Source organism: Macaca thibetana, chromosome 1, assembly GCF_024542745.1.
Source record: "Macaca thibetana thibetana isolate TM-01 chromosome 1, ASM2454274v1, whole genome shotgun sequence".
NCBI classification, from domain to species: Eukaryota; Metazoa; Chordata; class Mammalia; order Primates; family Cercopithecidae; genus Macaca; species Macaca thibetana.
In genome coordinates, this window is record NC_065578.1 from 52,331,925 (window position 1) to 52,354,415 (window position 22,491).

The 22,491-nt window shown below is 54.0% G+C and overlaps 1 protein-coding gene across 3 annotated transcripts in view; it reads right to left on the reverse strand.

Annotated features, from left to right (window-relative positions):
• Window positions 1–435: 435 nt before the first annotated feature.
• SLC1A7 (solute carrier family 1 member 7) overlaps window positions 436–22,491 on the reverse strand; it is a 54,763-nt gene continuing 32,707 nt past the window's right edge. Inside the window, exons 3-10 of one of the 3 annotated variants that reach the window (XM_050803104.1) lie at window positions 18,745–18,787; window positions 16,356–16,578; window positions 6,715–6,814; window positions 5,815–6,048; window positions 3,863–4,057; window positions 3,053–3,187; window positions 2,146–2,248; window positions 436–1,497 (exon numbers count right to left, since the gene is read on the reverse strand). In XM_050803104.1, coding sequence (XP_050659061.1) covers window positions 1,279–1,497; window positions 2,146–2,248; window positions 3,053–3,187; window positions 3,863–4,057; window positions 5,815–6,048; window positions 6,715–6,814; window positions 16,356–16,578; window positions 18,745–18,787 — 1,252 coding nt within the window. In that variant the 3' untranslated portion in view covers window positions 436–1,278. Of the gene's footprint in view, window positions 1,498–2,145; window positions 2,249–3,052; window positions 3,188–3,862; window positions 4,235–5,814; window positions 6,049–6,714; window positions 6,815–16,355; window positions 16,579–18,744; window positions 18,788–22,491 lie in introns of all 3 variants that reach the window. The other 2 variants (XM_050803103.1, XM_050803096.1) reach the window with 2 other exon arrangements.

Genomic DNA, 22,491 nt, shown 5'->3' on the forward strand with positions numbered 1-22,491 from the left:
TCTTCTTTGGGGACCGATCTCAAGGCCCTGCCGGCAGAGCAGAGTCTAGACCACGGCAGAGAGGTCTGTCCACACTGGACAACGCCCAGCTGCCCTGTGGTTATTGGGACAGGCTCCTGGGTAGGCTAGCTTGTACTCTGTCTTCTGCATGTGACAGCTCAGACAGGACTGTCCTTACTGCAGCCACCAGGACAGGCTCCTCTGCACTCTGGCTGCCCACACACTGGCAGGCCTGTCCACACTGGCAGCCTGGACAGACCTGTCTATACTCCAGTTACCTGGACAAGCCTGTTAGATTCTGGCCACCTGCATAGGCCTGTCCATATCCTGGCTGCCCAGACAGGCCCGTCTGCACTCTGGCTGCCTGTATTAATAGCCCAGTAGCTAATATCATATTCGCTGGCTAGCATAAGGTGTTGAAGCCCACAAGAAGTAAAAAACAAAATAACTTTATTTAGTCAACACTGAATTTGCAAACACAGAAAGGAATAGAAAACCTGACTCCACTTGGATGCACAGGCCTTTGGGGAGTTCTGACACCACGGCTCCATCGGCAGGTCCACCAGAGCATCCTGGCTGCACCTCCCTCCCGGAGTCCTGGTTTGCCTACCTATCCTGTGGGAGGTTGACTTGGATGTGTCACGGGGGCCTTTCAACTCTAGTAAAGACATCTATCTCCACATCCAAGGAGCTTTGCAAGAGACACGTGGTGGGACAGGAGACTGGACGCACTGTGGCCTGGGGAAGGCAGTAGGGCTCGGCCCTGGGCTGCTCCCCTTGGGGATAGCTATGTGGCTGAGGCCACCTGTTATGGGGTGGGGCCTGGGTCTGGACACAGCTACAGGATGCCCTGTCCTCCAAGAGGAGAGGTGGGGCTTGAAAGATTTGAGTTAGTGTCTTGACCTTAACGTGAGACCTTGGACAAGTGTTTTCAGCTCTCAGGGCCTCAGCTCTGTCATCCAGAAAGTGGGGCCGGATAACCCCTGCCAGCTGCCCTCACCGGGCGCACACGGGGGAAACTGTCATGGCGGGGCCTCGGGCAATGCCGGGCCCATCACTCCCTGGTTGGGGCTCCCCCATGCGGCCTTTCCCTTCTCTGAGATCCATTTTCTGTCAAGCGGGGTGAATTCCAACCTCTCAAGGGTGAGAAGAATGTGTGATCCTGGCCACTGCCGGCTGCTCAGGAGGGTTGGAGAGTTGAGTTCCTGCCTCAGGACTCTGCCCCTGGAGGCCTCGCCTGCCCCTGCAGCTCCGCAGGCTCAGACATTGGTCTCCAGCTCACTGATCTGGATGGTGCAGTGGTCCAGACTCACAGCGGGCGGCTCCTCGTCCTGCTCCACTTGAACGGGGATGTGGTGGGGGCAGGTGGGGCCCAGGGTGAGCTCGGAGGCCTCGGCCACACTCTTCACACAGCCATTCTGCTGGGCTGCCACAATCTCCTGGAGGCTCACTGGCTTGGTCTCGCAGGGCAGCAGTTTCTGGTGAAGGGAAACAGGCCTTGGTAGCGGCAGGAGGGAACAAGGTTAGACACTAGGGAGGACTGAGGGCCAGTGGGGCAGAATGAGCTCAGGGCTAGGAACCACAAGATGGATTTTCCTGCAGACATGCTGTGTGACCTTGGCAGGTCACGGCCTCCCTGGGCTCCTGTTCCCAAGCTGTCCTGCCTCCCACTAGAGCTGCCTTAGTAGAGGAGGGGACTTAATCCACAGGGTCCAGCTGGGGAATCAGTGGCTCCCCTGCCTGACCTCAGCTTCTTCCCCATGATGCGGGTACAGCCTTCTCCATTTGCCTGTAGAAGGAGCCTGAAGCCCACACAGCCTGCACAAACCTACCAATGCTCACATCGTGGCTAAACTGGACAGACCATCCCTACACTAGAGTGTAAGTTCCATGAGAGCGGGGAATTTTATCATATTTTGTTCCACTGTTCCTCCTGTGTCTGTATCAGCGCCAGCCACAGCGGGTGCTCAATACATAGATGTTAGAGGAATTAGTCACCCTGTAACAGAGGAGAAGACCGAGGCCCAGAGGCATGGAGGGAGGGATTGGCTGGAGGCTGCCCAGCTGGTTGGTGGAAGATCTGGTGCCCTGCCCACCCCGCCTGGCTCCACCCTCCTGGCAGCCTCTGGACCTCACTGCGCTCACCTCAGTGCCTGTGTCCCGAGCAAAATCCTTCCGACATATGTGGGCCATGATCCCCGCTGCCAGCGCATCACCCAGCACGTTAATCATGGTGCGGAAACGGTCCCTGGTGAGCCAAGGTGGGGGATGAGTGGTGGGCACTTGAAGGGGAGCTGGAAGAGGGCAGTGCTCAACCCACCACAGCACAGCACAGCCGGTGACCAGCTGTCGTGCAGAGCCTGCAGCCAGATGGCTTCCTGGCTCCTCCCAAGCCCACCCTTTGGCACCATTGAAGCAGTTTCTTGGCATGTGGCTGTGGGTTCAGCAGGTCCCCATGCTTAGAAGTGTCAGGCTTGGTTTAATCCTCTGCTGTTTCTGTCTTGAAATTCTTTTTAAGTTTTTTTGCTGTTTGTTTTTTGAGACAGAGTCTTACTCTGTCACTCAGGCCGGAGTGCAGTGGCGCCATCTCGGCTCACTGAAACCTCCATCTCCCGGGTTCAGGCAATTCTTTTGCCTCAGCCACCCGAGTAGCTGGGATTACAGACACATGTCACCACTCCCAGATAATTTTTTTTTCTAATTTTTAGTAGAGATGGGGATCTTGCTATGTTGCCCAGGCTGGTCTTGAATTCCTGGGCTCAAGGAATCCTCCTGCCTTGGCCTCTCAAAGTGCTGGGACATATAGGCGTGAGTCATCATACCTGGCCTTTACAGTTTTTGAACTGGGTTCCACATTTTCATTTTTGAACACTGGACTCCGCAAACTATGCAGCCAGGCCTGTGCTGATGAGTAGCACACTCCCATGGTGCCAAGCAGGGCAGTCCCCAGCCTTCTACCCTGGGGAAGGGACTCAGCCCCTCACCCTGATCCCTGCTGACCCTGAAGTCAGCCTCTCCCAAAGTGCTAGAGCTGGAGATAAAGTCCACTCACAGAGCCCAGTCAACGGCAATGATGAGGGTGATGTCATCGGTGGGCAGTCCCACGGAGGTGAGCACGATGACCATGGTGACGAGGCCGGCCTGGGGGATGCCGGCTGCTCCAATGCTGGCTGCAGTGGCTGTGATACTGCAGGGGGTGGGAAGGGGAAGAGGAGCAGCAGGAGGGGCGGGGTGCACTGTCAGGGTCTGGCTCCAAGGAAGAGGTTGAGTGTCAGGGCTTCTGGGACAGCCATTTGGGGTGGGGGGTGGGTAGGAATGCCACGCCAGGAAGCTCCCAGGGACAAGTCCCTCCTCACAGTCCTGCAGCCCCATGGACCCCCATTCCTGGCCTCAGGAGAACCCCTGGGGAATGTGCAAACACCTGTGTCTGGAGCTGTGTCTCTGTGGGTTCCAGAAAGCTATATTGCTATGGAGCTGCCCAGGGACTCATTGACCACCACGTGGCTCTGCCTGCCTCCCTCTGGGGCCTGGCCTCCAGGGTCAGACCTGTGTGCTTGGCTGGCCTGTGAGGCCTCCGTCAGCCTCAGCCCCACCCCAGCTCCCCTTCCTTGGCTCCTGCCGCACCGGCTTCCTCTCCGAGGTCCTGAATCCTGTGCCTGGCCTCTGCTTGCCCTGTGCCCACCAGCAATGCCCTCCCTCCCAGCCTGTCCTCCAGGCTCGGAGCTCCCAGCCCTGGCCCTCTGCCTGCCATGCCCCGAGCCCAGGTTTGCTTGTCTCAGAGACCCCTCAGGCCTCGGAGCCTGGGAATCCTCAAGGCCGCCAGCCCCCACCCCATCCACACAGGTGCGGTGTCAGGGTGCACCTGATGGTGATGATCTGGCCAAAGTCCAGCTCGTAGTTGTTGACCTGGGCGATGAAGATGGCGGCCACGGCCTCATAGAGCGCAGTGCCGTCCATGTTGATGGTGGCACCCACGGGCAGCACGAAGCGCGCGATGCGCCGGTCAATGTGGTTGTTCTCCAGCAGGCACTTGAAGGTGATGGGCAGTGTGGCTGAGCTACGGTTAGAGGGGCCGGTGTCTGCCCAGCACCCTCTTCCAGGATGGCCAGGGCCTCCGTTGGGAAGCTCACCCCACCCTAGGCAGCCACCCCGCCAGGAGTGTTTGTGCTCCTGCGGCGCTGCTGCGGCAGGAGGGAAGGACCGCGGGCACTGCAGTGCTCTCACTTGGTTCTTCCTATGAGGGAGGTGTTTGGGTGCATTTTACAGATGAGGAAGCTGACGCCCAGAGGGCGGGGCTGACTCATGTCACACTGCTGTGCGGAGGGATATGGAAGTCTGAGCAGCAGGGCCCTGGGCCAGGCTGCCTGGGCTTAGATTCCAGCCTCCTGTCAAGTGGCCCTGGCAAGTTCCTGAACCTTGTGCCTTAGCATCTTTGTCCCAAAAAGACCGGGGTCACAGAGCTACTAGGAGGATTAAACGACTACAGGCTTGGACAGCACCTGGCCCGTTGTACCCACTCAGTCAATGGTGACCATGGCTATTATTGTTACTATGTTTGTCATGAGAGTTCCTAGTGGCAGTGCTGGGACTAAAACACAGTCCGGTGTGGCCCCCGAGTCTTCCTCTCTCCTGGGCCTCTGCCTGGAAGTCCGGTTCTACTCGTCAGAGCCTCTCAGGAGCTCCAGACCTGTTGGGCTCGAGGCTGCGGTTCCTGCTGGCAGGAGATGGCCAGGGGGCTGCTGGCTCTGGCAGGCTTGGCCCCTGGCATGGGAACCGGCATGTTTGGGGCTTTGTCCTGCCCCCTGACCCCCTATCCTCAGGAGGGTGTTCCTGGCAATGGCTCCTGGGCTTTTCTTCACTGGGATCTGCTCCTCCTGAGTCCTGCAGGAGGTGCGTCTGCTGCCAAGGGTGGGTGTCATATGACTGCTGTGCACAGAGGCCTGCAGGGCATTTTACAGATGGGGAAGCTGAGGCCCAAGTGAGGGCTGGAGGGAAGAGTGAGGACTTCAGTGCCAGAAAGATGTGGGTTAAGTTCCTGTGACTCCCTTAATGTGGAGCTCAGACACTTGCCATGGGGAGAGCCACCCTGCCTTCACGGCACTAAATGCTCCATGAGGGACCACTTCCTTCCTGCCCCCTCTACCGACGACGTGGTTTGCACAACTCTAAATTCCCGAGGTCTCTGCACTGGGCTGCGGTTTGGGATCCTTGAGGCCAAGTGTTGGCTCACCTGGCCCAGCCTGGCAAGGAGGAGCTCAACCTCCACAGCAAACCCGTGAGCTGGAAGCTGGAATCTCCCCCAGTTCGTGCATGAGGAAAGCAATGCCCAGGCACAGCGAGTGTGTGACAGAGCCATGGCTCAAGTCCCTGAGATCTAGCAACACTGCCAAGGTTGTGACAGGGCACCCAGCCGGGACATCCCAGCAGCAGTGGACAGGCCGAGCTCCTAGAGCAACGCAGGGCCCGACTGCAGGAGAAGCACCTTGTGGGGCAAAAGCCAGCATTGCTAATGTGATTTCCCACAGAATCCACTGCATTGTCTGTCTGCCCTGGCTCGGAAGCTGCCCCCATGGGGACTCAGTGAGCTTGAGGACTGGGGCCGTCGGGGAGGGGGAGGCCTCGACAGAGGCCGAAAGATCGACCCTCCCACCCCGCGTCGGTCTTGTTACCCTAGCACCAGCCATCCCCGCGTTTGTGAGGTGGGCCACACTGGTGCTTTGGTGGTTCTGTGGCTATGAACAGATGCTGACTGGCCAGACGGACAGGACTCAGCCCCTCCCAGCTCCCCACCGTCCTGTCCGTCCCCGGGGCTACCTGGAGGAGGTGGCCAGCGCGATGAGCAGGGCCTGCAGGATGCCGCGGATGAAGACGATGGGGTTCTTCTTGGTGATGAAGAAGTAGAGCAGGGGCAGGATGAAGAGCCCGTGGAGCACCAGCCCGCACACAACGGTGACCGAGTAGAAGCCCAGCTTCTTGCCGACGGCCCTGGGGTCATCCATCTCCAGGATCTTGCCAGCGATGAGGAACACAATGCCGAAGGGGAAATACCTGGGGGCGGGGCAGCCAGGCTCAGGAACCAGGCGGGCAGACACACCCCGGCCCCAGCCCCACATCGCTGCGCCGCCTTCTCCCTGAGCCTCCTTGGGCTCCTGCGAGGACAGAGCGAGACTGTGCCAAGGTGCCCGGCCCAGGCTCAGATATGGCGTCCTTCATGCCGTTACCTCCACCGCCCCAGCCCCCGTCAACCTCTGCCACTCCTTCCCCCGCCCTGCCTTCGGGAGGCCCCCATTCAGGCCCAACACCACCAGAGCCTACACAGTGCGCCTGCGCAGGCCGACCTCTGTGTTCCCCACTGAGCTCCTGAACTCTGAACTCTGGACCAAGGAATAGCAGCTGGTTCTCACTGCCAGCTTTCCTTTCTGCAGAAGCTGAGCTGGTAAGTCTCCACGTGATGGAGAAACTGAGCCCAGGAGAGCAACAGAGCCAGGCTGAGCTCTTAGACCAGGCTGGAAGGGGCAGGGGGCCCAGGGCCGGAGCCAGGCCTGGCTGGGGCTGGGGGACCCATGGAAACACATGTAGCTCTGGAGGCCCCGGCCCGGGGCTGAGCCTGGGCACAGCTTTCTGCTCACTTTAGGGGAGAAGAGGGTGGGGTTATGTCTTCCCTCCATCCACCCAGGGCTGGCGGGGGTGAGGTGGGTAAATGAGGAGGCTTACCACACAGCCACTGCCACAATCTTCATGACCGACTCATTGAGGCACTGGCAGAAGCTGACCAGGGGGGCCCCGCTCTCACCCATGCGGCCCAGCATGATGCCTGCGGGTCACAGACACAAGAGCATGTCACGGATGCCCCATGCGGGGGTGCAGCCACACTGTGGTAAAGCAGGGACAGACCCACAGGCCCACATGGGTCTCAGCATGGCTGGCTTCCCAGCAGCCTTGATGCTCCAACACTCCCCCACTCTCCCTCTCTCCCTCTCTCCTCCTCCACTACACCATCGACCCCACAGTGCTCTCACGTCTTCCTCCTCTCTCACCTTCCTCCACAAAGCGGCCAATGTTATCTCCTCAAGATAAAAATGCTCCCTGCCAAGCGCACCCCTGGCTTTGCTGTTCACTTAGGCCATGACAAGCTCCCCACTGCCTCACCCAGCTTGATGCCTCAGCCCCACTCCAGTGGGCCCTGCCTGCCCCTCCCTCCTTCTCCTGCCCATCTCACTGTGCCCTGGCACCACTGGCCTTCTTTAAGTTTCTGGAAGGAGGGAGTCCAGCTCTTCACTGCCTCAGGGCCTTTGCACAGGCTGTTTACAATGCCCCAGGCACTGGCTGCCCGCTCTCCAAACAGCTTGGAAGCCATCCCCACTCCCCTTTGCAAACGCCCACTTATTCTTCAGTATCTCACCTCTTAGGGCTTATTACAACATAACTGTCTGGGTTTTTCCCCATCTCCTCTGCGAGGTTAGCTCAGCGAGAGCAAGAACTGCATCTCCTTAGCTGGAGCATGTTAGATGCACAGTGATCAATGGTGAGTGAGGACTAAAAGCCCTCCCTGATGCTCCTGGTACCTCCCCTGGCATTCCAGGCCTTCCTCCCCAGCTCGCACACACCAGGAAAGGGTGGTGTGGGAACAGCTCTGTGGGGTGATCTCCATCAGGCCAGTCCTGAAACACGGACTGAGTGGCTGCCCTGCCTCCTGGTGAGACCGACGAGGGGAGCAGGGCACCCTGTGCAGCTGCCCTCATGAGGCCCACTGTCATGGTGCTGGGGCTCAGCCAGGGAGGCAGGGTGGGATTCAAACCATGGCCTGTGGGACACCAGAGAAGGGCTCTTTCCCTGTCCTGAGAAGCCTGAGCCACACAGTCCTTGGAGCAGCTACCCTGTGGTAATGGGGTGAGGTGGGGGCCCTGCCAGGGTGGGTAGGAGAGGCTGGAGTTGGAGGTGACCCTGGGCCTACCCCTGTCCACCTGTCTTCCTGCCGCCTGGCTGTTGTGGAGCCAGATTCCCCTGCTGGCTCCACCCTCCCCAGGCTCCTGCCCCTCCTCAGGCCGATTTGGATTTTCCCAGGGGCATCCAAGGACTGGCTGCTGGGAACCAGTGTGCATGGAACCCTGATGTGATGAGGCGGCTCCCTCACGGCAGGGCCAGCGGGACCTTAGCACCAGCCACATCCCAGGGATAGGGTGGGGAAAGGAGGCTGGGTTGAGGGAACCAAAGAAAGCCCTGCTCGGAGCCACTGTACAAGTGTGCTCACTCATACACGTGGGCAGACACTGGTATCTGCACCAACAGGCACAGGCACTGGCACATGTGGGCATTGACAGGCACAGGCACTGGCACATGTGGGCATTGACAGGCACAGGCACTGGCACATGTGGGCATTGACAGGCACAGGCACTGGCACATGTGGGCATTGACAGGCACAGGCACACACAGAAGCAGGTGCACACAGACACAGGCACAGAAAGACCAGGCACACGCTGATGCAGGGACGCAGGGATGCAGCTGCACACAGACGTGAGCACAGGCAGATGTGGGCACACACAGGCGTGAGCACACACAGACACAGGTGCACATAGACACAGGCACACATAAGCCAGGTGCACGCTGATGGGGGAACACAGGGATGCAGGTGCACACGCACAGACACAGGCACAGACAGGCCAGGCACACGCTGATGCGGGGACACAGAGACACACGTGCACACAGACACAGGCACTGGCAGATGTGGGCACATGAAGGCATGAGCACACACAGACTAAGCCACACACTGCTTTGGTACACTCACACACCCCACCTTGGTACACTCACACCACCTTGGTGCACTCACACACTCCGCCTCGTTACACTCACACTACCTCAGTGCACTCACACAACCCGCCTCGGTACACTCACCCTGTCTCAGTACACTCACCCTGCCTCAATACACTCAGACACCCTGCCTCGTTACACACAACCTGCCTCGGTACACTCACACAACCTGCCTCGGTACACTCACACACCCCGGCTCAATACACTCACACACCCTGCCTTGGTACACACACACAACTCACCTCGGTACGCTCAACCGCCTCAGTACACTCACACACCCCACCTCGGTACATTCACCCCAACTCGGTACACTCACACTGCCTCAGTACACTCACGCCGCCTCGGTACACTCACACAACCTGCTTCGGTACACTCACACAACCCGCCTCAGTACACTCACACAAACTGCCTTGGTACAGTCACACTGCCTCAGTACATCCACACACATTGCCTCGGTACACTCACACAACTCGCCTCGGTACACTCAACCACCTCTGTACATTCACACTGCCTCGGTACACTCACACACCCCCACCTTGTTACACTCACACACCCCACCTCGGTACGTTCACCCTGCCTTGGTACACTCACACACACTGCCTTGGTATACCCACATGCTCCACATCGGTACTTTCACACACCTAGCCTCAATACACTCACACACCCTGCCTCGGTACACTCACAAACCACACATCCATACACTCACACACACTGACTCAGTACACTCACACTCTCTCAGTACACTCATCCCGTCTCAGTACACTCACATCCCGCTTAGGTACACTCACACACCTTGCCTTGGTACACTCACACACCCCACCTCAGTACACTCACATAACTCTCCTCAGTACACTCAACTGCCTCATGTATGAGCCTTGGTATACTCATACACCTTGCTTCATTACAATTGCACACACTGTCTTGGTACACTCACACACTCCACCTCGGTACACTCACACAAGTCACCTTGGTACACTCACATAACTCTCCTCAGTACACTCAACTGCCTCGGCATAGTCACACACATCACCTTGGTTCACTCAGACACCCCCGCCTTGGTACACCCACACACCTTTCCTCGGTACACCCACACACCCCGCCTCGGTACACTTACACTGCCTTGGTACACTCACACACTGCCTTGTTACACTCACACTGCCTCATCAAGACTCACACACCTCGCCTCAGTACACTCACTTCTCTGTGATACGTGCATACAGACTGCCTTGTTACACTCACACCACCTTGGTACACCCACACAACCCACCTCGGTACACTCACACACCCCACCTCAATACAATCACCCCTGCCTCGGTACACTCACACTGCCTCGGTACACTCACACTGCCTTGGTACACTCACACAAACCACCTCAGTACACTCACACATTCCGCCTCAGTACATTCACACAACTTGCCTTGGTACACTCACACAACTCTCCTCAGTACACTTAGCTGCCTCAATACACTCTCACACCCCACTTCGTTACACGCACACACCCCACCTCATTACACTCACACACCCCACCTCGGTACATTCACACACAACACCATGGTGCAATCACATACCCCGCCTAGGTACACTCACACACTCTGCATAGGTACACTCACACACACCACCTTAGTACACTCACACTGCCTTGGTACACTTACACAACCTGATTTGCTTTGGTACACTCACATTGCCTAGGTACACTCACACACCCCTGCTTTGGTACACTCACCCTGCCATGGTACACTCACACACCTTGCCTCAGTACATGCACACTGCCTTGGTACACTCACACAACCTGACTCAGTACACTCACACAACCCTCCTCAGTACTCACACACCCCACATTGGTACTTTCACATGCCTTGCCTCAATATACTCACACACCCCACCTCAGGACACTCACAAACCGTACCTCTGTACACTCACACACACTGACTCGGTACACTCACAGTCTCAGTACACACACACCCCATCTCAGTACACTCACACCACCTTGGTACACTCACACATCCCGCCTAGGTGCACTCACACATACCACCTTGGTACACTCACACACTCGCCTTGGTACACTCACACACACCACCTCGGTATACTCACACGCCCTGCCTTTGTACACACACACACACCCCACCTCGGTACACTCACCCCACCTCAGTACACACAACATGCCTTGGTACACTCACACACCCTGTCTCGGTACACTCACACACCCCATCTCAGTACACTCACACACCCGTCTCAGTACACTCACACCACCTTGGTACACTCACACATCCCACCTAGGTACACTCACACACACTGCCTTGGTACACTCACAAACTCACCTCGGTACACTCACACACACCACCTTGGTATACTCACATGCCCTGCCTTTGTACACACACACACCCCACCTCGGTACACTCACCCCACCTCAGTACACTCACACAGCATGCCTCAGTAAACTCACACACCCCATCTCGGTACACTCACACATCCCACCTCGGTATACTCACCTCACCTTGGTACATTCACATGCCACACCTTGGTACACTCACACTGCCTTGGTACACTCACACTGCCTCAATACACTCAAACACCCTGCCTCAGTACACTCACACATTCCACTTTGGTACACTCACAAAACCCACCTTGGTACACTCACACTGCTCACCTTGTTACACTCACCCACCCCTCCTCTGTACACTCACATCACTTTGGTACACTCACACACTCCACCTCCTTACACTCACACCACCTCAGGACACTCACACATGCCACCTCAGTACACTCATCCCACCTCAATACACTCACACACCCTGCTTCATTACACTCACATTGCCTCAGTACACTCATACAACTTTCCTCAGTACTCTCACACACCCTGCCTCGGTACGCTCACACACAATGCCTTGGTACACTCACATGACCTGCCTTTGTACACTCACACAGCCCACTTCGGTACACTCACTCCACCTTGGTACACTCACACAGCATGCCTTGGTAAACTCACACACCCTATCTTGGTACACTCACACATCCCGCCTTGGTACGCTCACCCCACCTTGGTACATTCACACACCACACCTCAGTACACTCATAGTGCCTCGTTACACTCACACCACCTCAGTACACTCAAACACCCTGCCTTGGTACACTCACACATTCCACTTTGGTACACTCACAAAACCTACCTCGGTACACTCACATTGCCTGCCTTGGTACACACACCCACCCCGCCTCTGTACACTCACACCGCTTTGGTACACTCACACACTCCACCTCGTTACACTCACACCACCTTGGTACACACACACACTGCCTCAGTACACTCACGCCACCTCAATACACTCATACACCCCACTTCGTTACACTCACATTGCCTCAGTACACTCACACAACTTTCCTTGGTACACTCACACAACCTATCTCGGTTCATGCACACACCACACCTCGGTACATACACACACACCGCCTTAGTACACTCACAATGCCTCAGTACACTCACACCGCCTTGGTACACTCACCCTGCCTCGGTACACTCACACTCCCCATCTCGCTACACTCACACACCTCGTCTTGGTACACTCACACCTCCTCTGTTGTACACTCACTTCGTCTTGGTACACTCATACCTCCTCTGTATACTCACACACACTGCCTCATTACTCACACACCCCAATTTGGTACACTCACACACCCTGCCTTGGTACACTCCCACAACCCGCTTCAATACACTCATACACTCTGCCTCGGTACACTCACACACCCAGTCTTGGTACACTCACACATTTTGCTTTAGTACACTCACACACCCTGCCTTGGTACACTCAGTTTGCCTTGGTACACTCACCATGCCTCAGTACACTCACACACTACATCTCGGTACACTCACACCCTGCCTCTGTACACTCACATGCACTGCCTCAATACACACACACGCCCCACCTCGGTACACTCACATGCCCCGCCTCAGTATACTCACCCCACCTCAGTACACGCACACTGCCTCAGGCTCACACACCCCGTCTCGGTACACACACACGCCGCTTGTACACTCACAAAACCTGCCTTGCTACATTCACACACCCTGCCTTGGTACACTCACACACCCCACCTCGGTACACTCACACTGCCTTGGTACACTCACACACACTGCCTTATTACACTCACACACCTTGCCTCGGTACCCTCACACTGCCTTGGCACACTTACACACTCTGCCTCGTTATACTCACACACCCTGCCTTGGTACACTCATACAGTCACACTGCCTTGGTACACTCACACACTCCACCTCGTTACACTTACACCGCCTCAGTACACTCACATATCCCACCTCGGTACACTCATCCCGCCTTGATGCACTTACACGTCACCCTTTGCTACACTCAAACTGCCTCAGAACACTCAGACACCCTGCCTCGGTACACTCACATGGCCCACCTCAGTACACTCACACACCCCACCTTGGTACACACATACACACTGCTTCGGTACACTCACACATACTGCCTCAGTACGCTCACACACACCACCTCAGTACACTGACTCTGCTTTGGTACACTCATACCGCCTCAGTACACTCACATAACTGGCCTTGGTACACTCACACATACCGCCTTGGTATACTCACATTGCCTTGGTACACTCACACAACTTTCTTCGGTACAGTCACACAACCTGCCTCAGTACACTCAAACACCCTGCCTCAGTACACTCACACACCCTGCCTTGGTACCCTCACACCACCTTGGTACACTTACACACTCCACCTCATTACACTCACATACACTGCCTCGGTACACCTACACCACCTTGATACACTCACTCTGCCTCATTACATTCACACTGCCTTGGTACACTCACACACCCTGCCTCGGTACACTTACCCAACCTCGATGCACTCACACACCACCTCTCATTACACTCACACTGCCTCGAAACACACCCCCTGCCTTGGTACACTCACACAACCTGCCTCAGTACACTCACACACCCCTACTCACCCCTCCCTCGATGCACTCACACACCTCACCTTGGTACACTCAACTGCCTCGGTACACTCACTCACACCACCTTGGTATACTCACACACCTCGCCTTGATACGCTCACACACCCCGCCATTATACCCTCACTTTGCCTTGGTACACTGACACATACCACCTCAGTACACTCATAACCATTGCCTCTGTATACTCACACTGCCCCAGTACACTCACACCACCTTGGTACACTCATACACCTTGCCTCGGTACACTAACACCACCTCGGTACACTCACACACTCCACCTTGGTACACTCACACACATTGCCTCGGTACACTCAACCGCCTTGGTACACTCACACACACCACCTCGGTACACTCACACACCTCCTCGTTACACTCACACACCTCACCTTGGCACACACCCTGTCTCAGTACACACACACACTGCCACAGTACACTTACCCTACCTCAGTACACTCACATATCCTGCCTCGGTACACTCACACACACCACCTCGGTACACTCGCACCACCTTGGTACACTCACACACCCCAACTCAGTACACTCAGAAACCATGCCTCTGTACATTCACACACCTCACCACCTCGTTATACTCACACCATCTCAGTACATTCACACACCCCGTCTGAGTACACTCACACACCTTGTCTCGGTACACTCACACTGCCTTGATACACACACATCCTGTCTCGGTACACTCGCACACCCCTGCCTTGGTACACTCACATACACCACCTCAGCACACTCATACACCCCACCTCAGAACACTCATACATCCACACACACCCACACACACCACCTTGTACACTCACACACACTGCCTCAGTATACTCACACAACCCACCTTGGTATACTCACACAACCTGCCTTGCTACACTCACACACACTTCCTCGGTATGCTCACACACCTGACCTTGGTACACTCACACACACCACCTTGGAACACATACACACCCCGCCTGGGTACACTCACACGCCCGCCACAGTACACTCACACTCTTTGTCTTGGTACACTCACACGTCCCGCCTTGGTACACTCACATTCTTTGTCTTGGTACACTCACATGTCCCACCTTGGTACACTCACACTCTTTATCTTGGTACACTCACACACCCCGCCTCGGTACCCTCATATGCCCCACCTTGGTACACTCACACAAATGTTCATGGATGCACGGACAGTTACACATGCGCAGTGAACACTCAGTAAGTTAAGTCCAGGGGTCTCCTGTTCTTTTGCTCTGCCAGTAGATGCCCTTTTCTTGTGCTCCTGGCCCTGAGAAAGGCTGCGTTTGGGGACTGCTTGTCAGATGTGCTGAAAGGCACTTTCAGACGTTGTCGTTTCACACACTTGGCTCACTGAGGCCCTGGCCCCTCTTCACGCCTGGCATTTTGGCCCAGATGAGAAAAGCTCCATTACCCATTGTCATCCAGCCACCCACCCATCTCCCCACCAGGTCTGCTGAGTGCCTGCTCTGGCCATGGCAGCAGTGGGCTCTGGGGTGGATGGCGAGAAGCCCATCTGCCTGCGCGGGGCTGGTAGTGGCTGTGCAGACAGCAAGCAATGGCATCCTCACAATCTAGTCTAGTGCTTACGGAATAACCAGGCAGTGTAGCCTGGGGCACTTGGCCTAGTCTGGGGAGGGCTCTCCTGAGGGCATGGCGCTTGTGGGGAGCACCCTGAAGATAACAAACGTGGAGGGGGAGTGGCAAAAGCAGTCGGGCTGAGGGAGGCAGTGGCTGTGAGTGGCGGGGCTGTGCTGAGAGGAGAACACGGGCCAGTCTCACAGGGCTCTTCAGCTGGCACTAGGGGTTCAGTCCCTTTCCAGGGCAATGGGCAGAGCACGATCAGACTTGTGACCTCCTGAATAGGAGACACCAGCAGGGACAGCCCTGAAAGCTTTCTAGGCAGCTTTCACCGGAACCAGGCAAGAGACCACACGGCCTTGACCCAGGCAGTGATGCCGAGTAGTGGGAAACACGTGGCTTGGAGGGGACCTTGGGGGCAGACCCGACAGGATGCAAAAGTGGGGGCCAAGGCAGAGGATGAGGTAGAAAGTCACTCCCGGAGTTTTTGCATGAATGAGGAGGATGGTGAGGTCTTTTCCTTGACAAGAAAACCCAGTGGAGGAGTCGGGGATGGCAGGCAGGACATCTCCACAGGCTTTTTGGGGTCTGAAGCTTGTATAATTTGGGACCCCTCTTTAAGAAAAATAACACAAAATTTAAAAACCAAGGCGCGGGCCTCCAAGTAGCTTGCATAGGCGAGGGACTTGGCATCCCAGAGGAGGGCAGCAAAAGGAAGGGTGTGGCAGGGATGCCAGCTGTGGGCCTAAGAAATGGCCCAGACAGGCCTGAGCGGGAGGTGCCAGGGAGAAGACTCTGGGGTGGGGTGGGGAGGTGCGGGATTTAAATAAACAGGGCTGATCAATGTTTACAGTTTTTCACAGTAAACCTCTCTAGCATTCTCCCCAGACCTCAGTAAGAGGTGGAGGAGCAGGCTGCTGGGAGGGGCTGGGGGCCCAGCTCCATGGCACCACTCGGCAGGTGGGCAGCACGTACCCATGGTGGCGGAGAAGAAGACGATGCCCAGCACGTTCATGCCATCGCTGGTGCCCGGCTCCGACTTGTAAATGACCTCAGGCGGTGGGGTCAGGTCCAGGGCGAAGTTCTGCACACGAGAGCCATTCTCCTCCTGGACCCCGTAGATGAGGATTCGCCGAGGAGGGGCCTCCTCTGGTGCCACCTTGGGGGACTTGACAACTGGGGTGGTCTTGGTGCGGTACTGGTGGGTGACACCCCACCCAGAGAGAAGTCAGGGCCAAGGGTTGTTATTAATATTAACGACAAGAATAATAGCATCTTGAAGGCACATTTGTATCCACTCCTATCCTATTTGATTGACAGTAACCCTGTGAAGCAGGCAGAGCAGGGATTGCTATTGATATTTTATCCAAAGAGAGCTGCAACTCCTTCCTCTACAACCACACCACCCAGCCACGCTGCCTCCTGCCTTCATTCCTCTTCTCCCTTCTACACCTCATCACCCCATCTGAGTCCCTCTTAACTGCCCACCCAGCCCCTTATCCACCCAGATAACCCTTCCTCCGCCCATCTGTCCCCTCCCAATCATCCAATATCCATCCACCTGGTGGCCCACTGGCCCTGCCGCCCACCAGGTGGAAACTTGGACCTTCTCTTTGAAGAAGCATAGCCTGCCCCAAGCCTTGTTGATGAGATGAAGCCCATGCACGAGAAAATGACCCTCCTGAGCCACGTACCTTTCCCTCTCTGCCCCCAGAGCATTCATGGGTCTCACTCCCTCATCCCTCAGGTACTGGGAGCCCAACAAGGGAGCTTCCTCTCCCCTCAGACATCACTGCATCGATAAGACCAACCACCTAGGAAACATATGAGACCTGAAGTCTCTGCTTCCTTTTGCTCCTCTGTAAAATGGATCATGATAGCATCTACCACATGAGATGAAATGAGACGATGTATATAAAGTGCTTACAACAGTTCCTGGCACATGTTAAGCCCCATGGAAGCATTACTGCTACCATTATCATCATCATCATCATCATTATCATCATCATCATCATCATCCTGTTGAACACTCTGTGCTGGTTGCTGGAGATACACAATGAACCTGACATGATTTCTGCCTTGGGGAGGGAGTGACTAATTGGCTGAAAGAGATAGACAGCTTCACGAAGAAGGGGACATTTGACTTGAGTCCTGAAGGGTGGGTAGGAGTTTGCCAAAAGAAAAAGGGCATTCCAGATAGTTACAAAGTAGAGCAACATTGTTTCTCTTTATCTCTCATACCCTCAATGATTCCCAGTCACAATAGAAACTCCCTAGCTTAGGATTTGGTCCCCTTCACAATCTGGTTTATTTCATACATGTCAGGAGAGACGCAGCGACTTGCCGAAGCTTTCACAGCTCCCTATTCAGAAGCCTCCTCTCTACCCCTCAGCCACTTCCTTGTGTCCCCAGGCTCAACGTAGGGCCCAGCCAAGGAAAGGGGTTCAGGAAACTCTGGATTTAACCAACAGCTGACAATTTAGAAAGGGAAACAGAATTGGAAATTATTCAAAGGGCAGGCAAAGACTGATGCACAAGGACATTCACCACAATTTCAACAAAGGAAAAACTTTGAAAACAACCTAAGGGAACACTGAAAGGGGGAATGGGAAATAAATGGCAGCCTAGCCTTATTAAAGGCCATTATAGTATCACTAAACAGTATACTTTTAAGAAATATTTCATATCCGGGCAAAATGCTCATGATATAATGGAAGTGAAAAACAGCAAGATGAAAACTGTATATGCACTATGATTATAATATTATTTTAAAATATATAGAGGAAAAAGACTAGAAATATACCGTCTGCTACCAGGGACTATGTACTAGAACTACAGATGATTTTTATTTTCTACTTTATATTTTTTAGTATTTTCCTAATTTTCTACAGTGAACATCATTATTATTCTCATTGGGGGGAAATGATTACTTTAAAAGGAAAGAGAAGACAGGCTAAGAAGATAGGCCTGGGTTTACCTACTGGCTTTGTTATTTACTAGTGGTATAACCTTGGGCAAATCACTGAATCCTCGGAGCCTCAGTTTCCTCATCAGGAAGTGGGGCTAGTGCCGAGTTACTGTGAGGATGGGCGAGAGAGTGTATGTGTAAGCAGAGCAGGCACTCAGTGAAGGCTTCTCTCCACCCCCACACTTTTTCATCATGAAAAATGGAACCCAGGACAGGGATGTGGCCATGGGGGGCTCTAAGGATCCCCAACGTGCCCTCCCCTCTAGCATCCCACCTCCAGAAGACAGCGTGACTGACCAGCACACCTGTCACGTCCCAACCATGCCACTAGCCCTGCTGCCTGCCCTCCTGCCGGCTGCCCCTTCCCTCCCCTCCACCGCCCATGGACTCACTCACCTGTTTGAATGTGGCTTCTACTAGGTTGGCTGGGAACATGTTCCTGGGAAGAGAATCAGCAATTGAAAAATTCCAGAGCCCAGGACAGGAGGGCCCTGGGGGTCGTGTCCTTGGGGTAATCTGAACATCTCCCTTGGTGGTCAGGCCTTCCTCAGGCCAGCCTCCTCTGAGGTCTCATCCCCTACATCATGGACACTCCACACCACCAGCACCTGCCGCCCCCAGACTGTGCCACATACTTTCCAGAGCCAGGCATTTGTCTACACTGTTCCCTCCGCCTGGAATGCCCTGCCTGCCTCTCTTGTCTGGTGAACTCCTCAAATCTACCACAGATCAAGCACCTCTTCCTCTGTCCAGCCCTCCCTGACTGCCCCACAAGACCCTGTGGCCCTTCTGTGTGTGGGTCACTGCCACTCCGCCACACCACCGTGCGGTCGCTGGCTCACCTGTCTGCCTCCCCCACATAGGGGCCGCCTTGCAGGTGGGACTTGGTTGTTCATGTCCTATCTGTGGGGCCCAACACGGGACCTCTCACACAGGGGGGCTCGTTATTCTTAGTAACATATTTTGTTATAAAGCTAAAGGTGGAGGAGTCTTTCCTACCAGATAAAAAAACTGTAAAGATATAACTGTCAAAACTGTGATACTGACACAGCAGTCAATGGAATAGTCCGTGTAAGGGAAGCTGTAGCCCAGAAACAGAACCTAGCACATCTAAGTGTTTCATACTTGATAAAAGTTGTTTCACAAATCAGTGAGGAAATGAAGGATTCTTTATAGAATACTGTGTAGCTGACCAACTATTTGGAAAAATAGATGTCAGATCCTTACACCAAAATGAATTCCAAATGATTTAAAGAAATAAATAATTCCTTGAAAAATGAAACCAGCTGGGCATGGTGGTTCACGCCTGTAATCCCAGCACTTTGGGAGGCCAAGGCAGGCAAATCACCTGAGGTCAGGAGTTTGAGACCAGCCTGGCCAATATGGCGAAACCCCATCTCTACTAAAACATACAATAATTAGCTGAGTGTGATGGTGCTTGCTGTAGTCTCAGCTACTCAAGAGGCTGAGGCAGGAGAATTGCTTGAACCCGGGAGGTGGAGGTCGCAGGGAGCTGAGCTTACACCACTGCATTCCAGCCTGGGGACAGAGTGAGACTCTGTCAAAAAAAGAAAGAAAGAAAGAAAAAGAAACCATAAAAAGCTAGAAGAAATACAGGTTGAGATCTTATCAGGTCTCAGTATAGGAAATGACTCTCTAAGAACAAAATGAGCAATAAATCAATAGATTTTACTACATGAAAATAAAGAAATCCCGAAGCGCAACATAGCATCCTGGATTGGATCCTGCAACAGAGAAAAAGGACATTCGTGGAAAAACTGATGAAATCCAAACGAGATCCGTAACTTAGTTAATAGTGTTGAACCAATTTAATTTCTTAGTTTTGACAAATGTACCCTCGTTATGTAAGCCGCTAACATCAGGGGAGGCCGGGTGAAGGGCGTGTGGGATCTCTCTGTACGGTCTACAACTTTTCCGTAAACCTAAAACTAGGCTAAAATGCAAAGCTGAATGCTTGAGAAGCTCTCCGAGACATATTGCAATACAGCTAAAACCACAAAGCAAGTGACGAACTGGAGAGACTGCGTGACCAAGCACTACCATCTTAAATCTACTAAGAGCTTTTACAAATCTTGGCCTGGTTTCTACCTTCACTAGCTCCTCTCATCAGAATATCAGCTCCCTGGAGGGCGGAAACTCTGTGTTTGTTCACTGCTGTGTCTCCAGCCCCGGGAAGAGTTCCCAGCACATACCAAGCACTCAGTAAATATTTGCTGCGTAAACCAATAGACCACAAAAATCCGACAGGAAAATGATGGAAAGATACGACCAGGCAATGGCCAAAAACGCTTTTTAAAATGTTTAGTTTCATCAACAAATTCAAGATATTTCCACCTGTCAAACTGACAAAGTATTTTTAAAACGACAGTGCACGGTGTGGGAGGTTTGGTGAGAGATGGGCACCCTCACGTGGTCCTGGCAGCAGCCTTTCTCTAAAAGCATTTATATCTTTGTCTTCACAGTCCCCTTCTAGGACTGTGTCCTGTGAGAAATGCCACCTCTGAGGTTAGCATCTGCTAAGAGGTTTCCGTTGCGTGCCTGCTCTTCCTCCAACCTGCGGCCCCACACTCACACTGCCTCCACCTGGGTTGCCTCCTACTCACTCTTGTCCTCAGTTCCTCTCTTCCCATCTTTCAAGACTCAGCTCACACACACATGGAGAACATGTGGAAGGTCATAAGAAGCCAAATGGAACTTGTACCTGTATAGACATTTATTTACAACTTCCTTTACAGTTACAATCATTTTAAATGTGGGCCCTGGCAGGGTTAGCTGGTTGCCTACACAGTCTCCATTCTCCCATCCTTCCTTAATAGAAGTCCTGTTATATTGTGGGGACCAAATGGGACTGCCATCAAACCCTGATTCTCTTGCTAATGGGGTGGCCATCAAGAAGTGAGTGAAAGTTGTTGGGTGGTGATTCCTGGAAAACTCTTAAGGAGATGCCCATTCAGCCAGGACCCTTTGGTCCATTCCTCCAACTTTCTTCTTTTATGCCTTGAACACGGAGATAATAGCTAAAGTTTGAGCAACCTTCGTGGACCATGAGACTCAGATGAAAGCCAGGTGCTAAGCATGGCACAGCACACGGGTGGGCGGGGCATGGGACCCTGGCGACTGCCAGCTGCCCACCTCCCATTTCTGGACTGCTCTTCAGGAGCAAATGCAAGCTTTTACCTTACTTAAGCCTCTGCTGATCTGGCAGCCAAAAGCAAGTCCTGACTAGTGTGTTCTTATACTAATAACCAATGAATTTATCCTGCAGATTTTAATCAAGAATTATACCTTTGATTATTAAATGGGGAAATGTACATTTTCTTTTGGCTTTGAGCCTTCACGGGAAGACTTTTCTGCTTGTCCCATGAGGTCTGTGCTCCTGGTGGCAGCTACATAAAACACAGAACGTGCCTGGGGACATTAATAGCCATGCCTATCAAATATCCACACACTCTGCCCTGTGCCTCTCTGCACGTTTTCCAGGCAGAGCCAGAGTCCATCTCTCAGCTCCCCTCTTCCCCTGCTACTTGCAAATTCTCACCGAGATGCTTCCAAACCCACCCCTAATAACATGTCCCCAGACCAAGTCCTAAAGGTGGGAATTGTTCCTTCCCAAGCACAGCTCCTGGAAGCTTCTTCCAATCCCTGAGAGGGTAGTTGGGAGCTATAAATAGAGCCCAGTCATTACTTAATCTCTGTGGTGTTTTAATAAGATTGGAAAAAAAAAAAAAGAGAGAAGGGGCCAGCCCTGCTTAGTGCTCTGCTTGGGTTTCTGTTTTGCGCGCTGCACTGGGAGCAGGCGCCAGCGTTCTGGAGCCCCCGCTGGAGCCCTGGAAAATGAATTCCTGTCTTGGCGGGTCATCCAGGGACATGGCCCGTTGTGTTCCTCTGGAATCATCTTTGAGACATAGATGCAGATCTTTGCCCCTGAGGTGTGCCTTATGTCCCCACACAGTGGGCTCCCACTTTTCATTTGTCCCACTTGCCCTGGTTCTCAGTTCTCTGCCTGGTCATCTGTGTTTCTGTTCAGTCTTCAGTGCCTGGTAGACACCTGCTGTGGGCCCGGGCAAGGGTCAGGAGGCCCCTGGTCCCTCACTGCCAGTGTCCCCATCTCCTTCACAGCCT